The sequence below is a fragment of the Globicephala melas genome, chromosome 15 (assembly GCF_963455315.2).
Source record: "Globicephala melas chromosome 15, mGloMel1.2, whole genome shotgun sequence".
Lineage (NCBI taxonomy): Eukaryota > Metazoa > Chordata > Mammalia > Artiodactyla > Delphinidae > Globicephala > Globicephala melas.
The window spans coordinates 3,524,536-3,539,068 of record NC_083328.1 but is presented as its reverse complement, the minus strand read 5'-3'; the positions used below and the strand labels follow the sequence as shown (position 1 = coordinate 3,539,068).

General features: G+C 51.4%; 2 protein-coding genes across 16 annotated transcripts in view; both read left to right on the top strand.

Moving 5' to 3' along the window:
* LOC115847107 (monocyte to macrophage differentiation factor 2) overlaps positions 1-14,533 on the top strand; it is a 126,098-nt gene that overhangs the window by 68,754 nt on the left and 42,811 nt on the right. For 14 of the 15 annotated variants that reach the window (XM_060285659.1, XM_060285670.1, XM_060285663.1 and 11 more), the window contains one exon: positions 395-993. In XM_060285659.1, the coding sequence (XP_060141642.1) occupies positions 395-993 (599 nt within the window). Of the gene's footprint in view, positions 1-394; positions 994-14,533 lie in introns of those variants that run through there. The other variant, XM_060285676.1, reaches the window with a different exon arrangement.
* Positions 9,795-14,217, top strand: PAPOLB (poly(A) polymerase beta). Its single transcript, XM_030846614.2, is given in 2 exon segments — positions 9,795-11,844; positions 11,846-14,217. Coding segments are annotated over 2 exon segments (1,905 nt in total). The 5' UTR covers positions 9,795-9,975; the 3' UTR covers positions 11,882-14,217.

Here is a 14,533-nt window from a genome sequence, read left to right as displayed (position 1 = left end):
CTGACTCAGATGAGGCCGGGCAACCCCGCCGGGACTCCACCCTGCGAGCACCACCCAGCCCCACCCTGGCCGGCCCTGTTTCTTGGTAGCTTGCTGTGCGGAGCGCGTGGTGCCCAGGCTTCTCGTGTCTTGGCTTTGGGTGACCTCACCGTGCTTCCCAGTAATGGCTTGCCTTGAAGGGCATTTCAGCCCCTTCCAACCTGCTTTGTCCCCTGCGGTCCCGCCGGCTTCGTCTGTATCCTCACTGTTGGACCCGGCCGAGGTGCCGTGTCCGCGGCTTCTGCTGGGGCGCCGGGCCCTAGATGGCCGGTCCAGTCTGTTGATGTTCCCCCAAGCCTCGTGGGCTCCTGTCGCTCTGCTGGTCGATGGTAACCTGCCTTTCATTTTCTCCCAGGACGCAGCCTTTTCCCTGCCGTTGGCCAGAGCCCTCAGTGCTCGTCCGTGAAGACGGGCCCACCATGTTCTATGGGACCCACTTCATCATGTCCCCACCTGCCAAGAGCAAGCTGAAGCGGCAGGGCCAGCTGCTGTCCAGCGTGCTGTCCCGGACGCTGAGCTACAAGTACCGTGACCTGGACACCACCTGCTCCAGCCTGGGCAGCAGCGACGACCCGGCCGAGCTCTCCACCCAGCTCTCGGCCCCTGGGGTCCTGAAGGTGTTCGGGGACAGCGTGTGCACGGGCACCCACTACAAGAGCGTCCTGGCCACCGGCACGTCCAGCGCCCGGGAGCTGGTGAGGGAGGCCCTGGAGCGCTACGCCCTGAGCCCCGAGCGTGCCGGCCAGTACGTGCTGTGCGACGTGGTGGGCCAGGCCGGCGACTCCGGGCGGCAGTGGCAGGCCGAGGGCTTCCGGGTGTTCGGCGACAACGAGAAGCCCCTCCTGATCCAGGAGTTATGGAAACCCCGAGAAGGCTTGTCCCGGAGGTTTGAGCTGAGAAAGAGGTCGGAGATGGAGGAGCTGGCAGCCAGGGACGTGGACACCGTGACGGCAGGTGAGGAGGGGCGCGAGGAGGCGCGGGGCGGCCGCCGCTCCGGGAAGCACCGGGCAGGCGTGTTGTTGAGGAGGCCCGTGGGCCTCTGCCGCGGTGGCGCTCAGGACGGACTCTTCTCCCTGCTCTGCGGGGCTGTCTGCAGGGCGCCTGCTGGTGGTCATTCTGCGCTCCTCACGGCGTCTTGCAGTGCCGTGGGGCGATTTCTGCTTTCGGTTGAAGATGGCCGTCCAGGGGTCTGGCATGCGTGTCATTGGCCGAAGAGAGGACCTTGTCCCGTGCAGGCGGCGCACGCGGTTCAGAAAGCCCCTCAGTGCCCGAGGCGCCGGGGCAATCTCAGGGGCAAGCGCACGCGAAGGCGGTGGAGGAAGCGGGTCTCCGGAGGTGCGGTGCGTTGGGGAGCGCGCCGGGGCAGTGGAGGTCGTGCTGGGAGCAGCACTGAGTCCCTGCCCGGGGCCGGGGCGCTCCAGGCCCTGCGGGACGCTGCTCTGCTCACTCGGCGGAAAGAAGCTCATTGTCTTAATAGGGAAGCGCCATAAAACATGGGTGTTTTTCAGACGCCCACAGACTCTTCAGCGCATCTCAGGTCACGTTTGGCTTTGGTGGCTTCACACGAGCAAGTGCACTGGTCTTACGTGTGGCTCAGAGCAGAGGGCGTTCAGTGGCCTCAGGAGACTCGTCACTCGGTTTCGTGGTGCTGCGGGGTCGAGGGGCTTGAGCTCTGACGTTTTGTGTGTGTCCCCAGGTGTCGCGAATGCTCATGTTCTCCGGTTCTCCTCTGGCGCGAAACCCACCTTGTGCCTTTAGGGTGTGAAGACGAGGGTGTGGCAGGCCTGACGGGGCCACCGCTTGGCGGTGGGCTCTCGGCGGCCCTTCTGGCCCCAGTCTCGTGATCTGGAGGATCCAGTGACCCGCGGGCCGGTGCAGTGGTGTGTGCAGAGCTCTCTGCTCGGCCGTGCGTCCTGACCGCCTCCTGCACGCGGTTTTCCTGTGCGCTCACAGGCAGGGGTGGACCAAGGGCGGATTTGGGGTCCCTCTGATGGGGGAGTGGAGTGTTTTATCACCAACGTTGTGCAGAGTTGCAGGCATGGGGGATAAGGAAAAACTGACCAATGAGTAGCTGATGTTACTGGGTTGTTTTTTGTTTGGGTTTTTTTTTAACTATTTGAAAAAAATTAACCTTATCGAAGATAGTTGATTTACAATGTTGTGTTATTGCTTTTAACTCTCCTTGGACGAGCGCCTGAATGCCCCGCCCACAGGCCCGGGGTGGCAGGGGTTTGGACTTCGTCCTGACGCCGCCTCGCTGTTCTCCGGAGGCCTGGTCCCTTCCCCTCCGCACTCTCGGAGGCCTGTGAGGGGCTGCGTCACGTGGGTGGAGAGGGCGGGTGTTCAGCTCATGGTCACTGTCCTGCCCAGTCTTTTCTCTGCTGAATGGAGAGCAAAGAGCACGTGGCCGGGCCAGCCCTGCCTGTCCTGCGGGTCGCTGTGCCTCGGTCCCGGGTGGGCCCTGGAAGGCCTGCTCTGTGTCACGTGGCTGATCGCTCTGGCCGGGGGGTGGGGGGAGCAGGGTGACCACGAGGCTAGACGCTATCTGCGGGGAGCAGGGCTTTGTTCTCCTGTTCACAGACCCCTTTTAGACCTGTTCCTTTTACGTTCGTCCAGGCAGGAGAAGGCCCACGACATATTCAACTTGGTGGTGGCTTTGCGAAACCTTTCAGAGAAAGAGTCTATTGAAGCGGGCGGGTCTCACTGACACACTTCTCTGGGCTGGAAGTGGGTTGTGTTACCTGCCTGGGGCAGGCTTCCCGGGCCCCAGGGAGTTGGCCTTCCTGGCCGGCCTCTGACTTGGGTGTGGCCTGGGTGCTCTGTGCCTCCTGGCCGTGCTGTCCCCTTCGCCAGCTACCGAGACGCAGAGCCGGCACTGGGGACCCTGCAGCCGGGCCCGCCCCCTCCAGCCCTGCTCCCCAGGTTGCTGGCAGAGCATCACCAGAGCCCGGGACCTTTGCATTAGGGTCTGTCTGAGGATCCTGATGATACAAGGATGCACACGCATGCTCTCCCACTCACGCACGTGAACACACACTCACGCTCTGCATTGTTCCCCTGTGTAAAGAATCCGATGCGGCCCCTCCCGATCTGCAGATGCCCCTCACCTCCCAGCGCACCCCCAAGGTCCCAGACTCCCTGCCTCCTCATGCCGGTGGGAACCAGAGAGACTTGAAGGAGGAGTGAAGGGTGTTGGTGTCGGGTGGGTGCCAGCCGCCTTACGTTGATGATGAGAAGGAATCTCCAGCCCCTCTGGCCGCTTCCCCCCCCCCCCGCGGCTCCCACCCACGTTCCTGACACCTGTGGTCTTGTCTCCAGGGAAGGGGGCTCCCTACCTCCTGGGCGGCCTGCCTGCGATGAGCCCCAGGTGCTGCTGGCGCCCCGAGCGGCCTGAGCGTCGCTGTGAGGTGGCATCGGCTGCGGTGAGCTCGGCGGTGTCCACGGGGTGGGGGCTTTACTGTTGAGGAAGATGGGGACCCAGCGTGGAGCAGGCTCCAGGCACCCTGATTCCCTTCTTCCTTCCCCGAGAACGGGTGACGTTGTCCCCGTTCCCCTGGCAAAGTGTGCAAAAGGAAGGGACCGCCTGTGCGGGCACGCGTGCGTGTGCGTGCACGTGAACGAATGCCGGCCGCCCCAGGCTTCAGGTTACTGAACGGTCACAGTGATCTTCATCGTTCCCGGATCGTTCCCACGGCAGAAGACCCACCCCGTGTCGGTGAGCTGGGGCTCGCTGATTTCACGTTAAAAGCCCACTGCGAGCGTCCGCTAGGCCCTCGGGGCTGGGAGCCCACCGCAGGCGCCCTTGGGTGAACTGGGATAGGCCCCAGCAGGGCAGGTGGCAGAAGCGGCTGCACCAGGCACTTCCCGAGGGCACTGAACGAAGAATCCACCCGGTTCCCCTGGACCGTTTGGACCGTGGTTTTGCGCCCGTGGTAATGCGCTCAGGCACTTTCGGCGTTTGTTTTCCATAAATATCGCCTTTCCCAGCTGCCAGCTTCTCCGTGGTCTCCAGAGGATCAGAATATCCCGAGTGAGCCCCGGGCCGGCGGCGGGCGGGGGCGGGGCTGCGGAGCCCGCCAGCGTGTTCCCAGAGGGCTGGCTTGTGGGGCCCGTGCCCCGCAGGGCGGGCTCTGGTGCCCGAGATAAAGACAGTAATCACTTCTCCCTCTGGGAGGGAGGGCGGGCCATGTGGTTTTTGTCAGCGGCTGGGGAGGGGCGAGAGGGCCGGGTTTATTTGTGTTCCCAGGATGGACAGAGCTTGTAAACTGGATTCTCAGCCTCAGTCCCGTCACACTTCGGGCCAGCAGTTCCTCGCTGTAGGGGACCGCCCTGTGCCTTGCAGGACGTTAGCCGCGTCCCAGGCCTGGCCGCCTCTGGGCCTTGCTGAGTGTCCTGGGGGCAAGCTCGCCCTCGGCTGGGAACCACCGATTTGGACCCGGTGGCCTGGACTCTTTGGAGGAACTCAGTCTGCTGGCCACGCCCTGCGCCTCCCATAGGGGCCGGTGGCCTTGTGCCCCAGGACCTGGACCGTCAGCCCAGGCTGGCTGTCATGGGGGCGCCGTCTGAGGGACTTGGGTGCCTTGAGGAGGGGAAGTGCGAGCTTCTTTCTGTGCCAGTGGACGCCTTCCTGGGTGGCCTACGCCGGCCTGCAGAGGCTGACCTTCTCCCGATGCTGGAAGGCAGGGCCTCCTTGGCTCTCGGTGCCCTCTTCCGAGGAGACAAGGTTAGAGGGTTTCTAAAAGCCACCGAGGCTTGAGGTTCTCTCTGCAGGGACATCTCTGCATCAGCACTGGGCTCGTCACAAATTGCCCTTCAATGTCTGTGTGGTCTGGCATACAGTAGGTGCTCATTAAACGCCTGTTTAAGGGTGGATGCAAATTAGAAGAGCAAGCTCCTCTGTGAGTCTCGGCTTCCGGGTGCAGCCAAGACTCCAGGGTTGGAACTGGTTTTCTTTGCGGGGGGGGGGGGGGTTGGGGGTGGGGTGGGGGGAGGGCAGGTGGGAGTGGCGTGCAGATGGCATGGCTGCCCACTAGTGCAGGTGGGGGCTTGAGTGAGGAGTGCGCTGCTCTGGCGCCGACAGTGTGACCTGCCAGCCTCCCTTCTCTTCCAAGGCCGGCTGGAGTGGTGGCAGGCGTGTCGTCTGAGTGCCTGACTTTGGGTGTGTTTGCCGTCATCCACAGACGGGCAGATGGGCCTGAGCCCCGACTAAACGGGGATGTTCAGGCGCCTCACGAAGCCTCTGCTGTCTCCATCTGCTGGTTGTGCGCCGCGGATTCTGTCCCCTTGAGTCCCCCAACCTCTCTGTGCTGTTTTCTTTGGATGTTTTTCTCCTCCCGCCTCGAATCTGATTTTTAATAACACTTATCTCAGGATGAACAAGGCGGCCTGGATTCTCTTCTCCTTTTATTGAAGAGCAGCTGCCTGTTGAGTGAGGCTTCCTCTGGGCATATTCTCAGCGATGCAGTCATTGAGGGAAATGTTTATTTTATGTAGTTTGGGGGAAACAAAACAATGCCCAACTTTTTCCATCAGTCTAAAACTAGAAAACTATTTGCACTTAAAAGACATCTTTGAGGACTTTCAATTTAAAGAGAACATAAAGTTGAACGGTTAGCTGCTAATAGCCAGTTTCATAAAAAAAAAAAATTCATAGTTTTCAGTTTCATGTAGAAGCGCGACGTCGGAAGGAGGCCTAGCAGCCCTGCCCTCCCGAGCCTGGTGTTGCCTACCTGGGGCCTGGCTGGCAGCACCCCATCCTCCCTCGGGAGACTTCTGGCCAAGGAACCTCCAGAGGCTCAGTGCTAAACACGGGAGATCAGAACTGGCGTAAAATGTTTGAAAGACACAAAACATAGTAGGAATTGGCCAAAGTATGGCCAGGGTGGACACTGCAGGGAAGGAAAAGTCAGGTTGGATCCTTATTCCAAATGCATTGAAAACCTGCAAGTCAGAGGTGAAGTTACAGCCAGAAGAAGGATTTCATAAATAAGGCTTCAGAGATGCAAAACACAGGGGAAAGGTAGATGCATTTGACTGTATCAAAGTTGAAGCTTTGTTTTTAACTAAGAACATTCTACAGCTAAGATTTAGCTCTACCCATGGTGCTGCATGTGAATCCAGCTCCTTGCTTTTTCTTGAGGCATAGTTTCCCGTCACTTGCATATATCCCATTATCCATTCTCCTAATCATGGGCTCTCAGGTTGCATCCAGCTCCTTCGTACTACAGACAATGGCATGATGACCCTCTCGAGGGCCTGTGCAGAGTTCTCTGGGGGGTCATCTCCAGGGAATGGAGTTTCTGGATTATAGATATGTCTGTTTCATTTCTTAGTAAGCACTGCGGGACGGCAGCTTCTCCAGAAAGGCTGCCACGACACTGGCGTGCTTTCTTTTGTGGCCCTTCCACATCCTTAAGCATTGGGTATGAGCCCCCAACCCTCGAAAATCTCCCCTGAGAATATGTTAAAATCAAAAGGAGCTGCAGGAGAGTGAGGTGCTGGAGTCACGCAGCCGGAGAAACTCCCTGCAGCCGACGGACGCGAGCAGCGAGAACCGAGTCGTGAAGTGATTTCCCCAGAGTCACGGTGTGTGGCTTTGAAACTGTCCCTCTGCCTAAACTAAAACTCAAGAGATGGGTCTTTTGGGTATTGATTAGCCAGTGATTTGAAGGTGAAAGAATTTTCTTCGTTGTGCTTATTCATTCATTTATTTGTCAGCAGACATTTGTTGAGTGCTGCCATGGTAGGTCCTTGACCAGGTACTGATCACGTATGTAGCAGCTGACAGAACAAATAGATCCTGTTCTCATGGCGCTCAGGGTCTACAGTGGCAAATAAAGACAAAGAAACAAGCACTCGAAAAACGGAGACTTACAAATTGTGATATGTTCTATGAAAGAAAAGTACAGGTGCTAATTTAGCAGGGAGGTTAGGGAAATTCTCTGTGAGGAGACGAAATTTAAGCCAATCTCAAAGTTGACAGAACTAAGCAGGTGAAGAGCAGTAGACAGTAAGTGGTGCAGGAAGAGCTTTCTGGGCAGAGGGAACAGCATTGTGCAAAGACCCAGAGATGAGAGAGAATGAAATAAATGCAAGGCACCGAAAGGCAATGTGGCTGGAGGGTGGGGGAGATGGTGGGAGGTGAAGCTGGAGAGATGGTCGGGGGTTGTTAGGTATTTTGGGCTTTAGACTAATGAGAGGCCACTGAAGGGGTTAAAAGACCACTGTGGCTACTGGGTAAAAAGTACTTTGAAAAGTCAGTAATAGATGAATTTATTGTAGGAGTCTAGGTGAAAATTGATGGTAGCTTGGACGAGTTATGGGGAAGCAGGTAGAGAGAAGTTGATGAATCCCAAACGTATTCTGGAGGTAGAATCATCGATATTTGTAAATGAACTAGATGTTGAAGATGAGAAAGAGTGGGGGGTGTGTCCAGAATGACTCCCAGGTTTCTGACATGAGCAGTTGGGTAGATGGAGACGCCATTTACCAAAGTGGTGACCACCGAGAGAGAAAGAAGTTATGGAGGGAAGAGTAAGAGTTCTCTTTAGACTGTTGAGTTTGAGACATCCAAACGGAGGTGGCACGTGGGATGTCAGATGATATGGATCTGGAGCTCGGAAGAGTAAACTTCCATTAAGCTGTTAATAGGTGATATTTAAGCTGTGAAAACTGATAGATGACCCGGTAGTAAATGTATATACAATGAGAAGAGTTGAGGGCTTAATATGGAAACTGGAAGAACTCCAACTGTAGAGGCAAAGTAATGGAGGAACAAATGAGACCAAGGGGAGGCCAGAGATGTACAAGACAACAAAAGAGTGTGGTGCCGTGGAGGCCAACGTGAGGCTACTGTAGGTCAAAAAGGTGCAGATCATTGGATTGAGCAACATGGAGGTCACCAAATACCTTACTGATAGCTGTGCTGCTGGAATGTTAAGCATGCAAAACTATGTTGAAATAGGTTGAGAAATTGGTACTGGCAATATGTGGGATTAATTATTCTAGAAGATCTTTCTATATAAAGTACCTGGAAGTGCTGGCTGAACTATAACAATTCTCCTTTTAGATGCACAGCTGAATATCCCCCCAAAGTAAAGTAATCTCTAAGGGTGAAAAAACAAAACAAAACAAAATGAGGACCTTGAAACATTAGAATCTTAGCTGATTATGAAGCTACCATTGCCCCACAGGCTCTTGCCAGTCTTTATAACCAAGAAATTTAAGTTTAATAGCTGTCCGAGAAAGAGACACAGAGCCTTGAGACCTCAGGAAGTAGAAAGTTGGGACTGAGACCCTCACATATATTGGGAAACTGTAAAGGTGACACACTGAATGAAAAGACAGAATAGGAAGAATCTGCTACCTGGTGAAAGGAGATGACAGAGAGTTATTATCTCTCTTGACCTGGGCTCTGGGTGGGAAAAACTACTCATTCCTAGAATTGAAAATCACCTTTCCTCTCAGGTGTTTGGGGTTCAAAATGGCACTACTTAAGTGATCTGGATAATCACTGGATAAGAAATTAAATTACTGTGTACGTTATTTGATAGTGTACAAGGACATCGGACAGAAACAAAGTAAACCCTCTTTGGAAGGACATCTACACAGGCATCCCAAGCCTGGCCAGAGACGAGCTAACAGTCCAAAATGACGAGACACTTGAAGTGATGCTTCCTGAAAAGAGTCAGTAGAAAACAAACTGTAGAATCAGGTTCTCAAGAACTTAGGAATTGGAACCATTAGATATAAAAGATTGAGTAAGTATTTTAAAAATGTTTAATGAAATAAAAGGTAGAAAGAAAACAGGAAAGAACAGAATGTCATCCCAAAAGGCAAGGAAGATTTGGAAAAGAACAAGATAATGCTTTTAGTAATAAAAATGCAAGTTTGTAAATGGTTACTTCAACGATGGCTTAAACAGCAGACTAAATATAACTGAAGAGAATTAGAGGACAAGGTAGACCTGGCATCACGCAGACAGAAACGTGGGTTGAGAGACACGGGGAACGGGATGAGAAGGTCTGTCACATGTCCACGTGAAGAGGATCAAGAGAATGGGGTGAGGACATGCTCCACGGACATACCTGAGAGTCATCCGGGAGCATGGGATGAAAAGCAGCAGTCTTCCGATTCAGGAATCACAGTGCTTCCTCTGTAAGATAAACGAAAAGTTTACCCCTTGCTGCCTAGTGGTGATACTGCAGGACACTTCAGAGATTTTTACAGTCGCCGAGAAGAAAAGACAGGCGAGCAGCAGGCTCCCCACCCGGAACCGCAGAAACCAGAGGTCAGCCGATGGGGCCTTCAAAGCTGGAGAGAACAGGACTGAGAACCCAGAGTTGCGGTCCTGGCTGCCCCACCACCCAGGCGCCGGGCCACGGAGGATGCCACGGAGCTGCTTCCCACCAACGGACCCTGCCATAGAGGGATTCCAAAGGATGGGCCAGAGGGCAAAGGCCACCTGAAGATGCCACTGGAGAGGAAGGAGACCCGGGGTGTAGGGAATGGCGAGCAAGGAGTTGGACGGTAGGTCTGAGCAAACGTCTAAAACAGTTATAATAGGGCCGAACCCCGGGGCGCAGCCGTGCCGGCCCCCACCGGCCAGAAGCCGCGGCGGAGACCTGGAAACTACAGCCCCCGTGAGGCTCTGCGCGCGCGCATGCGCCGTGGCACGCGTGGCACGCGTGGCGCGCGGTGTGCGTGGCGCGCGGCGTGGCGTGCGTGGGCGTTCTAGAACGCAGCAGCTAGGGCCCCGGCGCCATGTTGGGGCCGAGGGGACGGCGGAGAGGCGCTTGAAGCGGCGGGAGCGGAGCGGGAGCGGGTCGGACCTGGGCTGGTAGGAGCCCCGCCCCTCCCGCCTCAGCGGATCATGACTCGGGCGGCCGCGGAGGTCGCGGTGGCGGGGGACGCGGCGTGGCGGGGCCAGCGCTAGAGATGATGCCGTTTCCGGTGACCACCCCGGGATCACAACAGACCCCGCCGCCGCCCAAGCACTATGGCGTCTCCTCCCCCATCAGTTTAGCACCCCCCAGGGAGACTGACTGCATACTTACCCAGAAATTAATTGAAACCCTGAAGCCCTTTGGGGTTTTTGAAGAGGAAGAGGAACTACAGCGCAGGATTTTAATTTTGGAGAAATTAAATAACCTGGTAAAGGAATGGATACGAGAAATCAGTGAAAGCAAGAGTCTTCCACAAGCTGTAATAGAAAACGTTGGAGGGAAAATCTTTACATTCGGTTCTTATAGATTAGGGGTGCATACGAAAGGTGCCGATATCGACGCGTTGTGCGTGGCACCAAGACATGTTGATCGAAGCGACTTTTTCACCTCCTTCTATGGTAAATTGAAACTACATGAAGAAGTAAAGGATTTAAGGGCTGTTGAAGAGGCATTTGTACCAGTTATCAAACTGTGTTTTGATGGGATAGAGATTGATATTTTGTTTGCAAGATTAGCACTGCAGACTATTCCGGAAGATTTGGACCTAAGAGATGACAGTCTGCTTAAAAACTTAGATATTAGGTGCATAAGAAGTCTTAATGGTTGCCGGGTAACTGATGAGATTTTACATCTGGTACCAAACATTGACAACTTCAGATTAACTCTGAGAGCCATCAAGTTGTGGGCCAAATGCCACAATATCTATTCCAATATATTAGGTTTCCTAGGAGGTGTTTCCTGGGCGATGCTAGTAGCAAGAACTTGCCAGCTTTATCCAAATGCGATAGCATCAACTCTTGTACGTAAATTTTTCTTGGTGTTTTCTGAATGGGAATGGCCAAATCCAGTGCTACTGAAAGAGCCTGAAGAACGGAATCTTAATTTGCCTGTCTGGGACCCAAGAGTAAATCCCAGCGATAGGTACCATCTCATGCCTATAATTACACCAGCGTACCCACAGCAGAACTCCACGTACAACGTGTCTGTTTCAACAAGGATGGTCATGATTGAGGAGTTTAAGCAAGGGCTTGCTATTACACATGAGATTTTGCTGAGTAAGGCAGAGTGGTCCAAACTTTTTGAAGCTCCCAGCTTCTTTCAAAAGTACAAGCATTATATTGTACTTCTAGCAAGTGCGCCAACAGAAAAACAACATCTAGAATGGGTGGGCTTGGTGGAATCAAAAATCCGAATCCTGGTTGGAAGCTTGGAGAAGAATGAATTTATTACACTGGCACATGTGAATCCTCAGTCGTTTCCAGCACCCAAGGAAAATCCTGACAGGGAAGAATTTCGTACAATGTGGGTGATTGGGTTAGTGTTAAAAAAGCCAGAAAACTCTGACATTCTCAGTATTGATCTCACCTATGATATCCAGTCTTTCACAGATACAGTTTATAGGCAAGCGATAAATAGTAAGATGTTTGAGATGGATATGAAAATTGCTGCAATGCATTTGAGAAGAAAGGAACTTCATCAACTACTACCTGGTCACGTGCTTCAGAAAAAGAAAACACACTCGATGGAAGGTGTCAGATGGACAGCTTTGGATGACGGCAGCCTCGACTTGTCTGTAGACAGTGAAGACAGCACGTCTGTGTCTTCACTTCCTGGCTCTGTGAAGACTGGCCCAGTGACTGGCAGCGCTCAGGGCAGAAGCATTCCTGCCCCGGCTGTGATGGCAGCATCTGTGACCAGCGTACAGGTGCCTGAAGTTTCCTTACAACAAGCAAATCCCAGCGACAGCCCGGGGGGCGCGGCCAGCGGAAGCGCCCCTCAGACTGCCCCACAGCCAACTATTTCTCCACCGCCGAAGCCCATGGTCACCAGAGTCGTTTCCTCAACACCTCTGGTCAGCCATCCACCCAGGCCTTCAGGGAGCGCAGCAGCAAGCATAGCTAACCCTATCATAGGAGTCTAGAGGACACTGTCACGTCACAAAGAAGAAAGGACCAAGGAAACCAAAACAGAAGAGGAACGGTCTCATAAAGAGACAGGTGCAACTCGATTGGAAACTGTTCAGACAGCAGCTTCTCTGCTGGCCTCATGGGGAACATCCAGTGCAGACCTTCTCAGTATCCCTGCTCTCCCTGCAAATCTTATTCCTATTATCAAGAATTCAGTAAAACAGATTGAACTGAGAAGAACGATCTCAAGGGTCTGTAAGCAGCGTCTGCCAACTCAGCCTGCTGTCTTCAAATACTAAAGGAGGAGGACGAAGGGCACCAAACTAGACATGGTTCAGAATAGCTTTGTTAGGCTTATTTGATGACTTCCTTTATTGGGCTTATCTTAATCAGAAGTCCAGGTTAGTATGTGAAGCCAGAAGTACTGTTAATTAACGTGTCAGATTATTTGTGTGTCAGCCACAGTTAAACGCTAACTATTTCGAAGGACTCCTGCCCTTAAAGAGGAAAAAGAGAGAAAAAAACCCTCCAGCTATGTTTGTACCCATGACTGACATTGGGACTGGATTGATGTTGGATGCATTGTTGGGGAAAGTTTGCAGTACAAACTAGTATCAGAATTCCATGCTGGGGATGCACTTTATATTTTTATTAGACAGTAGAACAATTTTTAGATTTTTCAGCTTGATGAATTTCAGATTTTTCCTGAATGATGTTCTTCATTATTAATCCTCAGATTGGTTCCCATTGTGCAGTGGTGTACTGTACTTCAGAAAAAGCATAAAGTACATCTAGCTCTGTCCCTGTGAGAGCTGTAACCCTTTAAAATGAAATGTCAACTCTTAGGGTATATATTTGGCATTGAAACAGTAATTAGTAAGTGTTTGGTTTTGATGGGACGGGATCAAGAAATGATTGGTTTTATCTGAAGAACTGTTTCAGAGTGCATACAGTCAGCCGTCAAACAGCAGATACTGTCCTGAGCTAACAGAGCTCCATATTCTCTTGTCCTTAATCATTTGCCCTAAAAGAAAAAGAGCTTTTTGTGTCCCCTGCCCCCACCGCCTTCTCTTTGCTTGTGTGCACAAGGTATGCTTGTATATCGTTTCACAGAAAACTCAGTATGCTAGTATTTTCTTAACCATGATGTGAAACCAACAGTCCTGTGGCCACATGGCTAATATTTTAGTAAAGCTTTACTGAAAGTAATTCCCGTGAAGCATGTTATCCATCTTGGATGGTCATTTGGTCTCCACATAAGAGAAGATTTGTATACTCCACAGAATCCCTGCTTATAGTAAAGTTAATTTCTAATTTAAACGTGTAAGCAAAAAAGCATTTTCTCCAGAATTTTAAACCAATTTTTATTTGTAAATGACTTCCTAAAATTCATCAGTAAAACTTACATGTAGAAACATCAGAAATTTCTAGCAAGCACTTGACATCTAGTCAGCTTTCTACTCTTTTGTTTTATCCTGCAAAAGATTTGAAATAATAACCTTTCTTTAAAAAAAAACAAAAAAGACAGCTCATAATTAGCAGCAGAACATTCATGTTTCTCAACAGTTGTAGGTGAATGAAAACAGTCTTTCTTAATCTGGACACAGCAAACCTAACAGGTTTTCCAAATAGCCTGATGCTGATTCTTCCTGTCCCCCAACAGTGTTCCTTTCTACCACGTGTGCGTTTTTCATGTTCAACTGCAGCTTCTTAACCCCTTTCCCTATCCTTTTAAATAATTTCCCCCAAAGTTGGAATATAGTCATTTCTGTTGTGGGCTGTGCAGTAATTGAGACTTTCTGTTCACCATGACTTTCTGACGCCTAATACACAGTGTTCCCACTACCTGTGCAGTCCCCTTCCACCACAATAAAATCAGGTGAAGTGTGTACAGTACCTGTGTGTTTGGAATAGCTATTGTGTCCTTGAAATTGCCACGCACAGGTTTAGTCTTGTCATTTTGTTCACACATTGGCGAAAAATTAGTTTATTAAATGTTTCGTGTAACTGTACTTGTTTTACCAAGCTGGGAAGTTGGAGCTTTTTAATTCTAGTTTTCGTTACCTGAATATCAGACTATTTTTTTCATATGGTGTGCATAGTATCTCATGACTGGAGTTTGCTTCGTTTTATAGTATCTGTACTCCTTGTATTTTTCAAGCACTATTTTGAAAACAGATGATGTATTTCTCCATTAAAAAACACAATAAAAGTAAGCAAGAAAGAAGCGAGCAGAGGGGTTTAAATCTGATGATAACAGTTCAGATGTTCATACTGTTGTTCTGGTGGGTAAAGTCACCGATGAACGTTTCGACTTACTTGAAGTCTAGAATTCATGTTATAATAGGGAAAAAACATGAAAAGGTTAAAACTTCGTATCACTAGTGGTACAAAAAAAATGGAGTTAAAAAATCTTAATCCAAAAGAAGGCAGGAAAGAGGTGGGGGCGGGGAGGTGGGAAGCATAGAGAAAATGGTGTAGAAAGAAAATACAATCTAAGGTGGTGGAAATGAAACGAAATATATCTGTCACTATATACATAATAAATGGACTAAGCTTCCTGAGTAAAATTTGGAGATTGTCAAGAGTCCATGGAAAAACTAAGCCCAGCTGTATGCTCTTTATTTATGAGAGACACACCCA